At 35.9% G+C, this 18,432-nt stretch overlaps 1 protein-coding gene across 1 annotated transcript; it reads left to right on the forward strand.

The window, feature by feature from the left end:
- The first annotated feature begins 7,423 nt into the window (after positions 1-7,423).
- Positions 7,424-12,727, forward strand: LOC106075143 (uncharacterized). The gene is made up of 3 exons (XM_056045303.1): positions 7,424-7,579; positions 10,099-10,599; positions 12,515-12,727. The coding sequence occupies exons 1-3, from the start codon at positions 7,540-7,542 to the stop codon at positions 12,586-12,588; spliced, it is 615 nt and encodes a 204-aa protein (XP_055901278.1). The 5' UTR covers positions 7,424-7,539; the 3' UTR covers positions 12,589-12,727.
- Positions 12,728-18,432: the final 5,705 nt, after the last annotated feature.

Here is an 18,432-nt window from a genome sequence, read left to right on the forward strand (position 1 = left end):
GGCCCCCCCCCCCAACAGATCTAATAACTAGTCATCTGTTTGGCAAACAATGCAGATTAAAAGGCAGGTATCGACATTTTCAACACGATTATCAGAAATTTTGAACTAGAAATAACCAAAAACCATAATACTACCTCCCTCCATACAGAATAAAGGTTTGAAAACGAGCGTATGTCTCATTACAAACCTACGGAAGAGTTCATTCTCTTGGATGAAATGTTATGGGTCTCAACTTCCAATTAGCACCTCTCATCATGTCAATGATATGGAGATATATGGAAAACAGATTTACGAGCACTGACCTATGAAAACTTGTTTTACAAAATATGTGTTTGTATGTGCATACAATGTCAAATTCTTACATTTAAAAAAAACATTTGGTTAATTTTTAATAATAACAATATAAATAATAAACATAGATTGTGTAAGATTACTTTGAAATGATGAAACTTTAGGAATGAATGTTCAACTAGCTTCATCTTCACCTATTCCTTAGTCTGTTGGGGCACCACACAAGATTTGTCTACCGTCTTTCCCCATTCCTCTCTTACCTTTGGCCTTATAGAGAACCTCTTTCAATGACAAGCCCGTCCATTATTTTATGTTCTCATTGCTTTCTCTGTCTGTCTATTCTTCTTTTTCCTGGTACTGTTCGCTGAAGGAAGGTCTTTGTGAGCATTGGGGATATCATTATTTATCAAATGGAATGGTACTTGACCTTTAACATTTCTGAATGGAGAATCTACCAGGAAAAGTGAACGGATCTTAACTTGTGGAACATGATAATAAGCCATCGTGTTAGTTTATAAGGAAAGTGTAGCTGTTTAAAAAACAACAACATATAACGGTAAAATAAAACAAATATGGCGCCATTCTCGATTTGAGCCGCCAATAAAAGATTGGTTAGACTACGGGTACTAGAATCAAAGGATTCTAATCAAATAGTTGCAGCTAAGTTTCGTTTCGTAAGTTTCAAGTCATTGGTGTATGTTTTCGTTGATGCGCCCGCGAGACGAGTGTTGGACATTAAAATGGCCCGCAGGTCGAGTAAGATTGGACAACACTGCAGTCTAAGCATGAACTTTGTATGACCCTCTTCAGTCTCAAACCGACTATGGATCACCTCTCAGAAACGAGATGAAAGCCTGGGAAATTAGTTATGCCCCCCCCCCTCTCTCTGTCCACGTAGCTAATGTTTCTAGACTAACGAGAAATATCATAGGGTGTGGAACTGTGGGCTGCAAGCTGCCTTAGGGTCTCGGTGCCTTTACTATGTTTTGGATTTAGCGCAATCCATGAGATGTTTGGTTTCAGAATTTTACATGTCTTTGCACCAAGAATAAGCTCTACTATTTAAACAATAAATTCTTTAACAACTAAGAAGAACTTTAAGCACTGGATTGCTTCAATAATGCTTCATTGTTTTCAAGCACGACTTTCAAATTATTTTGCTGGCCCAGTTTTTCAAAATAATTTGGCAGGAGTGTGTCTGTTTCTTTCTTTGTGTGCTTGTGTTTTACTGAGTAACGAGTTTATTGCTCTTGTAAGCTTATAAAAAGTTACTTGCCTTGCGGTCTATGTTTATTTGTAAAGGTGTGTCGTTTTACTGGACATTAATGTCATGGTGGGGGATGGGGGGGGGAGAGAAAAGGGGTTTGATTGAAGGTAAACACATTTTTTTTCGTTGGCGACGGGCGTGGGGAATTGCAAAGGGGAGTCATATTCGAGAAAAAGAAATAGACATAAAGAGCTTGACGCCCTCCTGGTACCAGAGATTTATGTTCCTTGTCTGCCACCTGAAGAATGGACGCAAGCCCGTTATGAGAAAAGTGACCTGGGCTACATTTAATGTTCCCTTACCTTTTTTCCCCCAGAGTTCCTCTAGCACTATCTTATCGATTCTTCTTTTTACTCTGTCTTCTGGGTACACGTGATGTATTGTAAGTACTTCAAACGCAGTAGTGACCTACATTTTTTTTTTTGCTCTGGTTGGCGTATACCAAACACGCGTGTCGCAGGAAGCATCACCAAACACGCGTGTCGCAGGAAGCATCACCAAACACGCGTGTCGCAGGAAGCATCACCAAACACGCGTGTCGCAGGAAGCATCACCAAACACGCGTGTCGCAGGAAGCATCACCAAACAAAACAACTGGTCGAATCAAGTGGAATTGAGCCTCTGGTGTTTCATTATGTTTTGAGGGCAGACGTGTCGAGGGGCCATGGGTTGGATATGGCCCACAGGCCTACGCTTGGTGAATCACAGCTTCAAAACATTCACAAAGTTTGTCATAGTATTGAATTAAAATGTAATAGACTGAATAAATAAATAAAAATGTATCAAGAAATTGTGAATGTAAAATGTAATGTACTTACAATACTGACAAGGAAAAGTCAATTAACCAGGTAGGTATATGTAACGTATTCAGACTACCCTTCTATCAACAATGCACAGAACATTTTTTTATTTCAGTTTGATTAGCATTTCGTGATCTAGCAGGCCTTTGTCTTATTTCTTTTGTTGAGAGCTAGAGCAATACATACCTGGTCTATATTTAGGCCTACATGTTTGAACGGGAAATAGAAATAGCTATTGTGTTAAAGTTAACTTAAAAAAAAAAAGAATTACAGAAGCATATAGATCAAGATCTAGCCTTCACTGGTCAAACATTTTTGAAGAAACTATAAATGTGGAATTAGGAATGAAAGTCCGTCAAATGAATCAATAGCAACGTTATTGCGTCTTGCTTCTTTTAGTAGAACATTCGTTGTAGGAAGTAAAAGATTGTTATCTCCCCATTAGCTATGTAACATTCTTTTATGCATTAACGTCTTCGTCTGTTCAATAGAAAGATGTTATGGTGCTTTAGCCAAATGCATTGAAACTTTTTTTATAAACTAAAGGAAAGCTATTAATGAGGCCAACGATACACATATATTTCAACGGCTATATACCTAGAAAAATAGTAAGAGCCTAATAGACAAAATGCATCCTACCACCTTGCTAATTATTCTTCCAGTTGCAACACGATGACCTTACACGAAATGTAACCTGGACACTATGACATTTCGAAAATGGCTCTAAATATTTTTTTAACAAATTGATAGTTTACGTACATATATAACTAATAAGCCACATTGTGAAAACTCTGGTTTATTTTTTAAAACATAGTCATCTTAAAATTTCATTTGGATATATTGAACCTCCTTTTAGCGAGTATCCTCCCACTCATCTCTAATGTTTCTTTGTATTCAGTAAAGCTTTGAATAGACCAATAGACGTCCATATTGCCCACCGTATAAAGTAAAAGGTAACTGTACAAGTAGAACTTGATTTTACAAGCTCAGTGGGACGGAGGATTCAGCTCCCGTTGCCTCAGTCATGGCGCCTCCGTGGTAACGTCTAGTAGTATAACTAGATAGGCTAAGAACGAGTAGCGAACTAACTGGAAACGTCTAGTAGTAGAACTAGATAGGCTAAGAACGAGTAGCGAACTAACTGGAAACGTCTAGTAGTAGAACTAGATAGGCTAAGAACGAGTAGCGAACTAACTGGAAACGTCTAGTAGTAGAACTAGATAGGCTAAGAACGAGTAGCGAACTAACTGGAAACGTCTAGTAGTAGAACTACATAGGCTAAGAACGAGTAGCGAACTAACTGGAAACGTCTAGTAGTAGAACTAGATAGGCTAAGAACGAGTAGCGAACTAACTGGTAACGTCTAGTAGTAGAACTAGATATGCTAAGAACGAGTAGCGAACTAACTGGTAACGTCTAGTAGTATAACTAGATAGGCTAAGAACGAGTAGCGAACTAACTGGAAACGTCTAGTAGTAGAACTAGATAGGCTAAGAACGAGTAGCGAACTAACTGGAAACGTCTAGTAGTAGAGCTACATAGGCTAAGAACGAGTAGCGAACTAACTGGAAACGTCTAGTAGTAGAACTAGATAGGCTAAGAACGAGTAGCGAACTAACTGGAAACGTCTAGTAGTAGAACTAGATATGCTAAGAACGAGTAGCGAACTAACTGGAAACGTCTAGGAGTAGAGCTACATAGGCTAAGAACGAGTAGCGAACTAACTGGAAACGTCTAGTAGTAGAACTAGATATACTAAGAACGAGTAGCGAACTAACTGGAAACGTCTAGTAGTAGAGCAACATAGGCTAAGAACGAGTAGCGAACTAACTGGAAACGTCTAGTAGTAGAACTAGATAGGCTAAGAACGAGTAGCGAACTAACTGGAAACGTCTAGTAGTAGAACTAGATATGCTAAGAACGAGTAGCGAACTAAAGGCCTCTTCCAGGTCACCTTGTGTGAACCTTTATTTTTAGCTCACACCTGATAGAGATGGAAGAAATAGTCAGATGACCGAATCCAAAAAGTCCACCACACGGTTTCAGGAAAGGGAACGGTATTGTAGAGCAGTAGGATTGGCGGTCCTCCCCACGGAATTGTGGCGGTTACACTTTAGGAATACGAGGCTAATTCCCCATTGTTAGCGCTGCCCTTGGCCGCTAATAGCGAGCGGGTTCCAGGATCGAAGCGCGCTATGGTGTGTACACGGTACAATCCCCCAGTCTCGGTCTATGGTCGTTGGGAACCCTCAGACAGGACCTGGGAAGAGGAGCGTCCGGTCCTTTCATGTTTGTTGATCAACAGGGATAATGGCGCTTACGGCACTGAGTTCCTACTGGACTTTTGACAAGTTCACTGGGAAGACTCCCTGCGATACTCAAGAGTTACAAGAAAAAAAAAATAGAACGAGAAATTAAAGACCATTGCTAGCTTCATAAAGAAAGAATTATTGTGAAAATGTACAATAAAAACATTTATCTAGTTTTCAAACAAGTGGAAATGACTTACATGACATTAATTTGTTCTTCACATTTGTAATGACCCTCGAAAGGGGAATAGACGCTATTAGTTTTGTGTGATATGTCCGTCCGTGCGTCCCGTTTAGATCTGAAAAACTAGAAAGATATTGAAATATAATATCATGATATTTTAGATCTTTCAACATTCTGATGCAACGGCTACTTTTTTCTAAAATCGAAATTTTTATTTTTTTTCAATGAAATATGCAAGCAGTTGTTTTTTTTTAATACACCATTTTACAACTATTTACTATTAATAGTAAAAAAACAAGGGAGACTCTTTAGTAAGTGAGATGGGAAATCTGCATTTTTAAAACACATTTATGCAAATGGTTTTACAGTCTTAAAAATGTTTTTAATAAATGTGTATTACTATTTTAAGTATTTTCAGTCATACAATGGTTACAGCCAGTTTCTGTGGCCCACGTTAACGTGGGTATCATGTGGCCAGCACAACGACCAAACCTCTTTACTTTTTTTCCAACTAATGTCAGGTACCCATTAGAGTTGGTGGACTCACAGGCGCCCTAAGGGTCCAGAAAGTAAAAAAAAAAAAAGTTTTCACTAGGAAGCGAACTGGGCCCCCCTGGTTCGAAAGCCAAGCGCTCCCACGCTTTATACTTAGACATTCGACCAAAGGGAAGTCTTCCTTAAGGCCTTAAATGAGAGATCAGTTTTAATAGTCACTAATTCATTAAGATATTAGTAAAGGTTAAAGTCCGCCACTATTACTGCACTTACTTCCGCCGAAGGCAATAGACAAATGTAATAAAACTGTAATATGTGAACTCTAATGTTTACGTTTTGAAAAAGGTGGAATAGCGAATCAATTAATGTGAATACATAAACTTTGTAAAGAAATACATCAAATATTGGACAGCATGAACCTTGGATGAACTCCTAGTTTTATCAGGGAATGAAAGCATGGGCCTCCTGACTCCCGTAGTGCTCTGGTAAGAAACTCTGTTGTTGCCTCAGTGTGATTTAAAGATGACTCTCTTGCAATTCATTTAAAACGACTACGAAAGTATTTACACGTATGTGAGAAAGTTGGTTCATTTTTTGGAAAAGTATTAAATATCTTTGAAAAATATTAGTGGTGTCTGCACTGATGATGCTCCAACTTTGGTAGTATGTTGGTCTGGATTTCAACATTTTGTACAGAATGAGGGACCAAAAGTCATCGAAACTCAGTTTGCGATTCATCGTCAAATATCAATGTCGAAGGCAATACTAATAAAATTACAAAAAGCAATGAAAAACGTTACTGCTAGGCTGAATTGCAGTTTACCTCGGGTCTGAAAAAAAAATCCAATCCTTCCAAAATGAAGCTTCAAATTGGCAAATAAAATTGGAGGAAAATAATATTTAATATTTAGGCCTACATGTTATAAATCTTAACTGCTCTCTATGAGTAAAAATGACATTGAACCTGACAAACGAATAAAATCATAATTTGTGACAGAACATTTTCTACAAAATTGTCATCCAACTTTCCACATCTTCTTAACATTCCATTTGCACTTCCTAGAACTCCAATGAAAGTCAAAGTTGAAGATTTTTAGGAGACAGAAATAGTTTATTGAACTCATTAATAGAGATGCGGCAAAAACTTTTTTCTTGAATTAAACAAATCTGAATCAAACGTTTGCAGTCGTGTCCCAATTTGTCTGTGTTGCACCTTCTTCTTCAATTTGCAATACTACATTATTTGCATGACAACCAATATCAGGTCTGAATACAGAAAATTGAAGCGTGTGTATGAAATGTAAATAAAGGCATGCCATTAAAATATTATTTCATTTGTTTGTAATGGACAATGAAAAGAAATATGTAATTCAAAAATAAGATAAGATAAGATAATTTTTATTGATCCAATCAAATGGAAATTTAGTTTGACTACAATTGACAACCTCAGCGTAACTACTGTAACAATAACATTATAGATGCAAATACGAACAACATTCACACACGAAACACCTACACACTCATAACCAGCGCTTTATAAATTAGACTTCTATGTACTTCTCGATGATGACAGATGATCTTGTAACACTCTGACTGACAGTGGGATAAAGGAGTTTTTATATCTTTCTGTTTTACTTCTAATGGAAAGGAGACGACCACTTCGTTCAGATCTTATGTAAAAGTGGTTTAATGGGTGAAGGTTATCTTTAATATGATACATTGTAACATATTATAACATGTTGCTTCGTGATTAAACATATGTACATTAATAGATATGGCCTTCTATAAAGTTTGGAAAGAAACTGTTATACAGTATAGTACCTCATAGTAATTGAAATGACTCGAATGAGTAGAAAGACAAGCTCTTGGTGACTGGTACTTTACTCATACAAATTCACGAGGGCAATTGCCACAAGAATTTTTCAATGTCAGTATCTTTTCCATGTCGGTCTTTGTATAAGTAGACTTTTTTTTTTTCAAAATAAGGAATTGGTTGGCTAATGTATTCTCCCCTCTCTAACTTAAAGACCTACCCAGTTCCTGATCAGGCTATTTTTATTTGTTTTTGCAGTGCGCTATTTGTGTTTTGGAATCATGGGACGTTCAAGTGAAGTATATAAGGAGGTCAGATTTTTTTTTAACCCAGGGTAAACTTATTTATTACACTTGAAGACAGAGAAGACAGTAACCACAATGAACTGTGTGCTTTTAATTTTCGTTGCTGTATTATTGGGTAAGTTAGTCAATTGTTTGAGACTTTACTCTTGAAGACTAGACTATGGCGAAATGTACGTTGCAATTTTATTTGGTGACTAAATGGTTCTGGGGAATAACTTTAAGACAATGGAAAATAGCCGGATATAGGGTAATTGGGATAGGACGTTTTGGGTCAGACGTTTAGGTGCAACCGATTTGGCGCCGACATGGTTGTTTTGAAGTTAAATGTTTTTGACATTTGTATTGGACATTTTCGAACTTATTGGTAAATCTAAATATTGCAAGCTTTCCATTATGAAAGGAAGATTTGATAAAGTAAATGTGTTTTTGAAAAGTTACATAACAATAGTAGTGAACATTTTAGCACTTTAGAATCAAAATGTTTCAGCTCTTCTGTTGATGACTTTTATTTTTTTGTTACTTAACATCATAACGTTGGGTAAGGCTTGTATATATTTGTCGAAAAGTTTACAGTGAAACAATGATAGAAAAAAAAATCAATGCAATTTTGTTTTATTTGATTTAAACTAAATGAAAAAAAAAACAATATAAAAAAAAAAACAACTAGAAAACTTACGAGTGTCATCCAGTGCGTTTGGCACACCCGGTCTACGATTTCATGTGGGGGGGGGGGCGATGAATAATGTCACTATGGTGGTATAGGGTAGAAATCTGGCCTATCGTCGTTAGTAATATGTACTCTTAGAATAATTTATTTTAACATTTCTTTATGTGTGTGTGGTTTAGGGGGGGGGGGGTGGAATGTATTTTTATAAACTATTTAGAGTGTTGAGAACAAAATGTTTAGTATATTATATTTACAAAGATTCTATTAATTCACTCCGTCATTCCATCGCCCTAAATACCCTACATTGTATCGATCATTCATTTTGCCTTGTCCTTTTTTTCTAGGAATCTATGGTTAAAAGGAAATAATTTGTTTTTAAATCTATCATTCTATTAAGCTATGTGACAACATTACGCGTTTGGCAGATATCAATCTTTAAATTAACAATAACCTTTAACAGTTTTGTAGATCAAACAAATTTTCATGATGCTATCTTGTAATACAGATGAATGAGGAATGTAATATAACGCAAGCATAACCATTGTGCTCCGGTGGTCGACTTAGATTTTCTTTTCTCCGTCTGCGTCTGTCCTCGGCAGCGGATTGTTTTCTTGGACTCAAATGTGTGTCCAGCGGCCTTTGAAATGGACCTCCAGCTGTCTCGTTCTGACGCCGCATGCTACCAGGTGCTCTTTTCTATGTCAGTTAAAGCAAGATGGTGCCTGAGTTGGTCTTTAAAGTGTTTCTGTGTGGCACCTCTGTTACGTCGACCACCTTTCAGCGAAAGGCATATTTGCAAACTACGTGATTATCCCATGTCACACATTAGCCTATATTATCTATGCGAGATACCGCTCACTGACTGATTAGCTGATTTCATCAAGAAAAATCTGGAACCACCAAACGGATAAACGCGAAATTATGTGTTTGGTTCATACAAGATTCGCAGTCTTAGAGCTGAAATTCGCAAAACATCGCAAGCTTACTAAAATAAACCTTTTCTATTTTCGGTTTCTCCCCCAATACGGCATTATAAAGCTTACATTGCAATGTTTAAAACACAGTATTTTACTTTCATTTTTTAAGCACTAAATGATTAGCGTGCGTAACTTTCCAGTATCGAAACCTTCACCCCCTATACCATAAGTCTGTTGATCCATTGGGGCACCACATATGATCTGTTGACCGTCTTTCTCAATTTTTTGTTTGTTCAATACAGTCCGAAGAGATTTGGCTATTTGTAAGTTTAAGTGAGTATACGTGTGTCTCTAGATAGAGGCCCGATGTAAGGCCTACATCTAGAACTAACATATAAAATAGTCTTGTGTAAAGAGTGAACTAAAAGGCGGATTTTGTGTTCCTTTCAAATTGTTCCACCAGAGAAGAAAAAAAAAAGGCTTAGACGAAAATTCAAGGGTCAAAAGTATAACTGGGAGCGCGTTACGATGCGCAGGAAGCTAAAAAAAAATGGATGGCTCCAGCCAGAAAGCCACACAATTATTTACATTTATTTAAGGGGACTAAACCCAACAGATGATTTGGCCATATCTGCAAATACTCAAGTATTAGTTTCCCTTGTTGCTATTTAGAGAGATAGATAATAGATTAGATAGATCCTACCTGAGACCATAATATTGACATGCTTTTCCCGCCCCCTCTTTCTTTCTTTCTTTCTTTATAGATAGATAGACAGACATACAGTCAGACAGACATACATACAGTCAGACAGACAGACAGACAGACATACAGTCAGACAGACAGACATACATACAGTCAGACAGACAGACATACATACAGTCAGACAGATAGACAGACATACAGTCAGACAGACAGACAGACAGAAAGAAAGATAGATAGATAGATAGATAGATAGATAGATAGATAGATAGATAGATAGATAGATAGATAGATAGATAGATAGATAGATAGATAGATAGATTAAAATGTATCAATATTACCAACTGCAGGCAATACATCTTGTGACAACACATCCAGCGAAACCATAATGCCGTCAAAAACAGAATCTAGTATCGAAACAACCGCAACAACGGATGAAAACACAAAACCAACCAGTACATCCGGAATAGACTCGTCTACTGAAACCCCATCTAGTGTCACCTTAATGCCATCGCAAACAGAATCTGGTACCATATCAACTGCAACAATAAATGAAGTCACAGCTTCAGCTACAGAGAGTGCTTCCAAAATCGAGTCCTCTACTGAAACCTCATCTAGTGTCACCTTAATGCCATCGCAAACAGAATCTGTTATCAAACCAACTGCAACAACGAACGAAGTCACAGCTTCAGCTACAGAGAGTGCTTCCAAAATCGAGTCGTCTACTGAAACCTCATCTAGTGTCAACATAATGCCATCGCAAACAGAATACATCAGCGAACCGACTGCAACAACTAATGAAAACCCAACACCAACCATGAGCAGTACATCCACATCAAATACACCAACTAGTAAGTCATACATTTTTGTTTTAGTTCAGGCTCTAATCAGCACTAAAAAGCATTAACCTGCTGTAGGTTTTCATAACTTCTAAGTCATTTTAGGCCAGACAAGAAGTGTACTACTATATTATATATATTACAATACTAAAAATTGGTCCCCGCTGCGGTTCGCTTAGGTTGGTAAAAAAGTAGGTTCTTGTTATATGCACACTATACAGACTTTTTTTTCTTTGAAATGTAGGTAGATAATATGCCAGAAATTAATTAGTTTAATAATATAAATTAAAAACAAATTTTGACAATAATTCTAAAACCGTTTGCATATATGTGTTAAAAATATAGAAAATTAATAAGCCCCTTACTATATAGTCTCCCGTGTTTTTACTAGTTATAGTGATTAGTTGTAGAAATGGTGTATTTTTAGGAAAAAACTGCATGCATAGTTAATTTCAAAAATTAAATTTTAGCTTTCAGGAAAGAATAAAGTAGCCGTTGCATCAGTACTTTAAAAGTTCTAAAATTAGATGATGTCGGATTTTCAATATCTTTTCTAGTTTACAAGATCTAAATGGGACGGACGGACGGACAGACAGACAACACATAACTAATAGTGGCTATTCCGCTCTTGGGAAAAAATAACATAGCAGCAGCTTGCAATGATAGGGAAGTCTAGTGGAGAGCAATAACTTCTTGTGACCTCATAGGTCTATAGGTACTGACCGGAGAGTTTCAACGAGATATTGGTCTCCACTGACCACAGGTCAGAGAGAGAGAGACAAGGGAGAAAGAGAGAGAGGAAGAGAGAGGTAGGAGAGAGAGAGAGAGAGAGAAAAAAGAGCACATAGGGTGTGCACATGGGATAAGCTATTAAGGTAAAATTGAACGCACTAGCCTAATTTTTTGCAAACGCTTTGAAATCTGTAAATGTCCGAGCAGTTAGCTGGGAAGGTGGCCACAATTGGTGTCCCAATTATCTTAAGGATTGGAAAAAGTTTAACCTCAAATAGTTAATGTCACCACCATGTCGTGCTATTGACACTTGCACGGCACGTTCTTAGGTTGACAACGCAAGAAACAATAATAATAATAAAGCATATCCTAAAACTCAATATAGTTGACAAATACCGAAAATGTGGAAATGTGGGTGAATCAATTGAACACATAGTGGCAGGATGTTCAGCCCTGTCTGAATCTGCCTTCCTAGGTCGTCATAACCAAGTTGAAAAAGCTAATACACCAGCACTTGGCTTTGACACATAATTTGATCGGTAAGGATACTCCTCCTTATTACAAATACTCACCACAAGAGGTTCTCGAGCCTACAGATCATCTAATGTACTGGGATATGTCTATTTCGACTGACAAAACGGTAGATTTTAATCTGCTGCTCATCGATAAAAAAGAAAAAACCGCTAATATTATTGACAACACCGTACCACAACCGACCTCACAGATACTTCAAGGCCCTTAACATCCCGGATTCTCGTTGCCTGTCAGATGGCGGTACAGCTGCAGATATGCCACATCACCAGAAAATTCCTCAGTTAAAACTTATGAAGGGACTACAATGAAATTTGTTTCTCTTTAACGAGACTCGACGCTGAGAGTGCTAGAGAATGAATACTCGTTTGTAACTAACATAATAATAAGAAGATGAAAGAAAGAAAGAAAGAACTGGCCCACAGATGAAGTATCGATGAGTTATTTAGTGCAACATTATTGGCATATCGTCTTCATATATGTAAATTAAACAATTAAATGAAGCGTTGAAACTTTGATGGCTTTAGTTCAACGAGAAGTTAAGCGTGGAGAGAAAGACAGACAGACAGGGTTGGGGGGGGGGGGAATACATATATAAATAGGCTTTAACTTTAATTATTGTCTCTTCAATATTTAGTTGTTCTTTTTCTTTGTAATTTTCCAGACGGTGTTGTCCAAGTGGTGAGTTCCATGACCATCATCATGTTCACTCTCTGTCACCAAATGTTTCTAAAATAAGAGTGACCACAGATAAATCTAAAGCATGTGTGTTTTGTTTTTTATACCAGATTTATTTTTCTAGCTTTTAATAGTCTGACAATTTGCTGTAAAGTTATTTTTATTTAATGCAGATTTATTCTTGAAGTTAGTTCAACTAAAAAAAAACTAAATATAAGAAATTAGAAAGTTGTAATGAACAGAAAGTATCCGAATAACTTCACCATGCTCTCCAATACCAAAAAGTGTAGGAAACATGTCTCATATTTTTGTGTGAGTTAATTTAGCTTTATTAAATCTCCAATGGTATATCCCAATACTCTTACTATAATAATTCCATTTACTGGTTAGTTCAACTTTACAGCATGCAGAAATATTTATAATTATGTTGTTATTTTTTTTTTATCTTTTCAATATTTTAACTAATTAACCTTCATGATCTTGTCAATTAATATTCCACATCTATTTTAACAATGATTGTGTGTATAAAATAAATAAACATTTTTACAAATTATAAGTTTATGTCTAATTTATGGATATTTGTAAGCAGTTGTTGTTGTTGTTTTTAATGCTGAAAACTCTGTGCCAGAACAAGATTGATAGATAACACCTCAGTACATTCTCTTATCTTATTAATTACAGACGTTCCTTCAAAAAGAAGATAATTACGTCATACCCGTAACCATATGATAATCTAGTCGTCCGTGTTAATTAGATTTATAAGCTTTGTTTCTCATAACTAATTCAGGCTACCCGCTCCCTCTTTAATAGCGATTGGGAAGAGGGTGCACTTGTAAAAATTTTTCTTAAGCATTTAGAATTTGAAAAAATGTGCATTCTTAAGAATAATCGCGTGCCGATGGTAATTAAATATGAATAAACAATATATGTGATCAAGACACATGGGTTTGGCTCTATATCACATTGGTTTAATTATGATGAACTAATTATGTGAACTTCAAACTTACATACTTATTATGGCCCTTTAAAACGTTTAGTTTTGATTTGTGTCAGCTTCCAAAAGATATTTTCTCACCACAGATTAGGACCGAAAGTGGACTCATTCTGAAAGCTAGGACTTTGGTCGGCATTTTTATAAATAAATAAAGGTTTACCCTCTTAGCACCAATTTTTTTTAAAGCAGAATAAAAACGACTCGTGGGTCAAAGGTTGAGAAATATTGTACTATGTATTAAAATATCTATTATATTTTTTTCACAGCTTATATCAACTCACTCTGTCTGTCTGGTAAAAAGTTTGTACACGTTATTTCTCTCACACCCAATCTCGTGTCAAGCTATAATACGAAATAAAAATCAAAAGATAACGACAGGGCCGGTCCTAACATTTGCGGGCCCTATGCGAAACTGATTACGCGGGGCCCAGTCTGGGTGCGAATGAGGATAATGAGAGAAAATTAATATTATGTATTTGAAAATAAAATCGACTTTGAATTTTATTCATTCTTTACTATGTACAAGTATGTAATTTACTCTACGAACTTTGCAGCCTATGGCTTATTAATATGACAGTGACTATAAAAGTAAATAAAGTATTGCAGCTTCTGGTTTAAGTTAAAATTCGCCCAATTATTACATTTGACAATGCCTTTTTTCTTTTATCGCTCGTAGGATTGGTGTTTTCCACAATGAATGACACCCACAAAAGACAATTTTGTTAATTTTTCAGGAGATTTTTATGAGTTTTTAGATTTTAATAAATTCAGGAGATTTCCAGGAATTTTTCGTATATATTTTGCAATTTAATAATTACTCCTACAATTAGCGCGGGGCCTGTGAAAGCATAGGACCGCATAGGTTGCAGTGGCCTAAGACCGGCCCTGGATAACGATGTGATTTAACAGCTGGACTTCCTAAAGACATGATACATGGAGGTGCCAAGATATATTCGATTTTGTATTTTTATCATTCGATTATTTTTATACTCATTCAATGAACTGAATGTGACGAAAATATGGTTACGTCACGTTCAGTGTGACCTTGGCCTAATTACGTGTTGGAAATAATTGCTCCATACGGACAAAAGCAGGGTCAAAGGGCATTGAGATTTCCTACTTTCGCCTAAAGAGAAGGACCGAAATTACATATGCTCCTCGCCAAAAGCATAATTTATCTGCCAGCTGGTTGATAAGTGGTTATTGGTTGTTTCTATCTAATAATGTCTGGTATTCTTGCTCAAAAAGGTGAGACCTGCCTTTTTATCTGCTTACCGAACAACGGAATACATGGCCTCTGAGTGTCAAGAGAGGGGAGTGTAAGATGTGAGATTGTGTGTGTGTTTATTTTATTAGTTGAGTGGTGAACTGTTTTAGAATGGGGTTTTCATGGGGGGACAATAAGGTTTCTTGTGGTCAGTCTAGTCAGTTGGAGAGCTGACCTGGTCTGAGTAGAGTGTTGGTGATTGTTTTTCGGTTATTATGCCTAGAGTAAAAAGATGTTATATTATTATTCTTGCTATGCTTGCGTTCTGGCTATTTGGGGTAATGTTCTGTTGTGTCATGATACCCTTAAATAATCTATTATTGAATCTAGTCTAGGTAACCTGGAATATTTATTTTGGGCACATTTATTACTTTTAGTATTGATGATTACGCATTCTATATTATATGTGTACCCCAATGTATGCTGTAAATAAATACCAACTCTCTACTCCGTTGTTGAGTGTAATTTATAATGCTGGTACGCCTTTATTGATCTACAGTTGGGGCACTAAATAAAACTCCTTAAAGAACTAACCTAAGTTCTTTTACACTGAGTTTGTGCTACTACACACACTTTCTTTGCGATCTTGCTTTACATTTTAAACCCTTTTAGTTTTCTTAAGAAGACAATTTTTTGTCGAAAGTGTCGAATTAAGAGTCCACGCGGAACTTCGTACTGAGAGCAGCAAATGGTTTCAAATTTTGTTTTTCGAGGTATTTATGATTAACTAGGAAATAAGGTGTCCAGCACATTGATCAACAAAAGTTGTAGGATCTGGTACTGTGTGTAGCCGCGTGACTCGAGTTCATGACCCTCTATATGGAGACCGTTGTGCAAACTTAAGCTTTTAAAAATATGCATAATGTTACTAATGGAATGGCGGTTGCTATAATGTTAAAATTGTTGTTTATAGTTTTTTTTATAATTAACAATATTAAAGTGGACTTCACAATGTGCGCTTTGTTTACTTTGACATTACGTATAAAGAAGAATTTTTTTTTACTTTTATATTTACTTTGTAAAATTATAACGGTCAAACAACAGTTTTTCTCCATGTGGCCCACGAGCTAGTAATTCTGTTAAATTTCTAGGAAATACCTGCATTATACTACTTAAAATAAAATATGATTTTTAGAAATGAATTAACTTTTAAATAAATTTAGCTCTAAACCCTGTATCGAACTCGTGATTTTGACAGCTTCAGCACTTTGTATGAACGATTCTACACATTCAACTAGCGGGCATCGAATACGTTTAGCCACTATAAATTTAATAAGCAACTCAGTTATCGGTACACTACGTTTGACTACGCCATTTTTTTATTCCAATTTATAGCCAAATTTTTTTGCTTGAAATATTATATCGGTCGAACTAAGAATTTTCCCCATGTGGCAAACTAATAAGTAATGCTTTTCTCAACGAAAGACATTAACTGTTAAATTTCTAGGAAAATCTTTTGAGCCGTTTTTGAGATCAGCGTCTAGGCTAGTTTTTGATTACAGGTTTCATGGAGTTCTGATTTGAACAGAGGTATTGTTAAACAATATATATATATATATATATATATATATATATATATATATATATATATATATATATATATATATATATATATATACTTAGATACTTATATACTAGATCTAGAATCTAGATTATTAGATTTACGTAAACATATAAGCATAGCTTAAATAATCATTCAATAAAATTAAAGCAATTTTAAATTTAATAAACAACCCAGTTATCGGTAGACATCTGATGACTACGCCATATATCTCTTCCAATTTAATAATCCAGTGATGCCCAAAGTACGGCCCGACGAAACGTCGGCACAAAAAGTATAGAAAATCCTCCCAAATCCCCCCCCCCTTTTCAAAAAGTTGAAAATGTATCTTTAGCTTCGTTAGGGCTCTCGCTTTTTCTCTGATGGATTGGTACCATGACGTTTAACGAGTGTGCGGTTATGAGTTTATGGAATGGAACTCTGAATGTAGAGTCTACCAGAAAAAGTGACTGGATCTTTTTTTTTGGAACAAACGTCAACATAATTGTTTTGTAAAGATAGTCTGACTGTTTCAGAAACAACAACATATAGAGCGGCATTATAAAACAAATATGAAGGCCTTCTTGGTTTGAGCCGCGTACAAAAGATTGATTAAACTACGCTAAGAGATTGGAGGGTCGATGGGAATATTTACCAAAAAGAGGTAAGAAAGTAAGTTGGTGATAAAGTTAACTAAAATGTTTAAATGTTTCAGTAGAGAAATCAAGCCATTTTTAGATGCGTAAAAAATGATATTAAATTAATGTAAGTACTAGATCCAATAGTTTTAAATCGTTTCAGGTCAATTTTGATTTCATTTTTTTTTTTTTACCTTTTGTTGATGTGGCCCATGACACGCGTGTCGAAAGTTAAAATGGCCCGCAGGTCGAATTGGGTTGTGCATCACTGTGAATAATCAAATGAAATACGTTTAGATCTAGACTCTAGACTAAGAAGACGATGCGCACAATTTTCATGAACATTAATTTATCAGACTCTTGACTCATAAATACCTTACATTCGGAAATTACCGAACCAATAGTCCTTTCAAAACCAATGTTGGCTCGAAGTCTAGTTCTTAAGCCTAATTTACATTTATTTATTTATAAAGTGGTCAAACTGGAATTTTTCCCCATGCGGCCCAGGAGCTAGAAATTCTTTTCTCAGCGACATACATCAATCAACTGTTATATTTATAGGAAAGACGTTAGAGCCATTTTCGAGATCAGCGTCCAGGTTCCACCCTCCCTGACTTGAACAGAGCTTTTTTAAAAAAATAATTTTAAATCTACAAAGTCACCATCTAATAATTTTAAACCTATTGATCATATTATAATAAATATATTTTTTAAACACGCAGAATAGACAAATGAGATACAAGGGAAGCAATAAAGTTAATTGTCAATCGAAATACATTAAAGTTTAGTTTACGGTTAACTCCCTTTACCACGAGAGCCAGTGACTTAAAAAAAATGCGCTTTGATTTTCCTAAATTATTCCTCAATTTTGTCTAAAATTCTATTCAAAACCATCTAGTTGAAGTTAAATTATATATCTATATACAATAACAAATTATTTTTTTTTACTTTTAAAATTAAAACATTTCTATGTATGTATGTGAAAGGGATTTGTAATCTTTACCATAATAGTAGAAAAAGTTCATTGAAACGTTCGTCTATGTGGAATGTGTAACAATTAAATGTGGATGCATCCCCAAATAACTATACTCCATACCCTCGAAGTGATGCTTCTCTCACACAAAATGTATTTGTAGCTAAATTCAATAATATTGACACAATTAGTTGCGTCATCCAAAACCACTCTAAGCCAAGAATACACTAAAAAGTATTTTTCACATAAGTGGCTCCTTGGCTAGATTGGACATACAACAGGAAGAACAACAGAAAACATTGTGGAACAGGCTCTAGACTAGAGTCCTCAAGGGAAGATAGAGGCTGGGAGACCAAGGCAAACATGGACATTAGTAGAGAAAGAAGCTAAGACGGCGGGAAGGACATTGCACAGTACAGAAGTGGTAAAGTGCTGTTATGGCTGTTTTCACTTTAAAAGGATTACGTCAAGTATGTCACTTTTCATTTAAGA

The sequence above is a fragment of the Biomphalaria glabrata genome, chromosome 10, assembly GCF_947242115.1.
Source record: "Biomphalaria glabrata chromosome 10, xgBioGlab47.1, whole genome shotgun sequence".
Taxonomy (NCBI): domain Eukaryota; kingdom Metazoa; phylum Mollusca; class Gastropoda; family Planorbidae; genus Biomphalaria; species Biomphalaria glabrata.

Coding starts and splice junctions, on each gene's coding strand:
- LOC106075143 (XM_056045303.1), top strand. CDS start 7,540: ATGAACTGTGTGCTTTTAATTTTCGTTGCTGTATTATTGG. Junction 7,580..10,098: donor TTTCGTTGCTGTATTATTGG/GTAAGTTAGTCA, acceptor TACCAACTGCAG/GCAATACATCTTGTGACAAC. Junction 10,600..12,514: donor CACATCAAATACACCAACTA/GTAAGTCATACA, acceptor GTAATTTTCCAG/ACGGTGTTGTCCAAGTGGTG.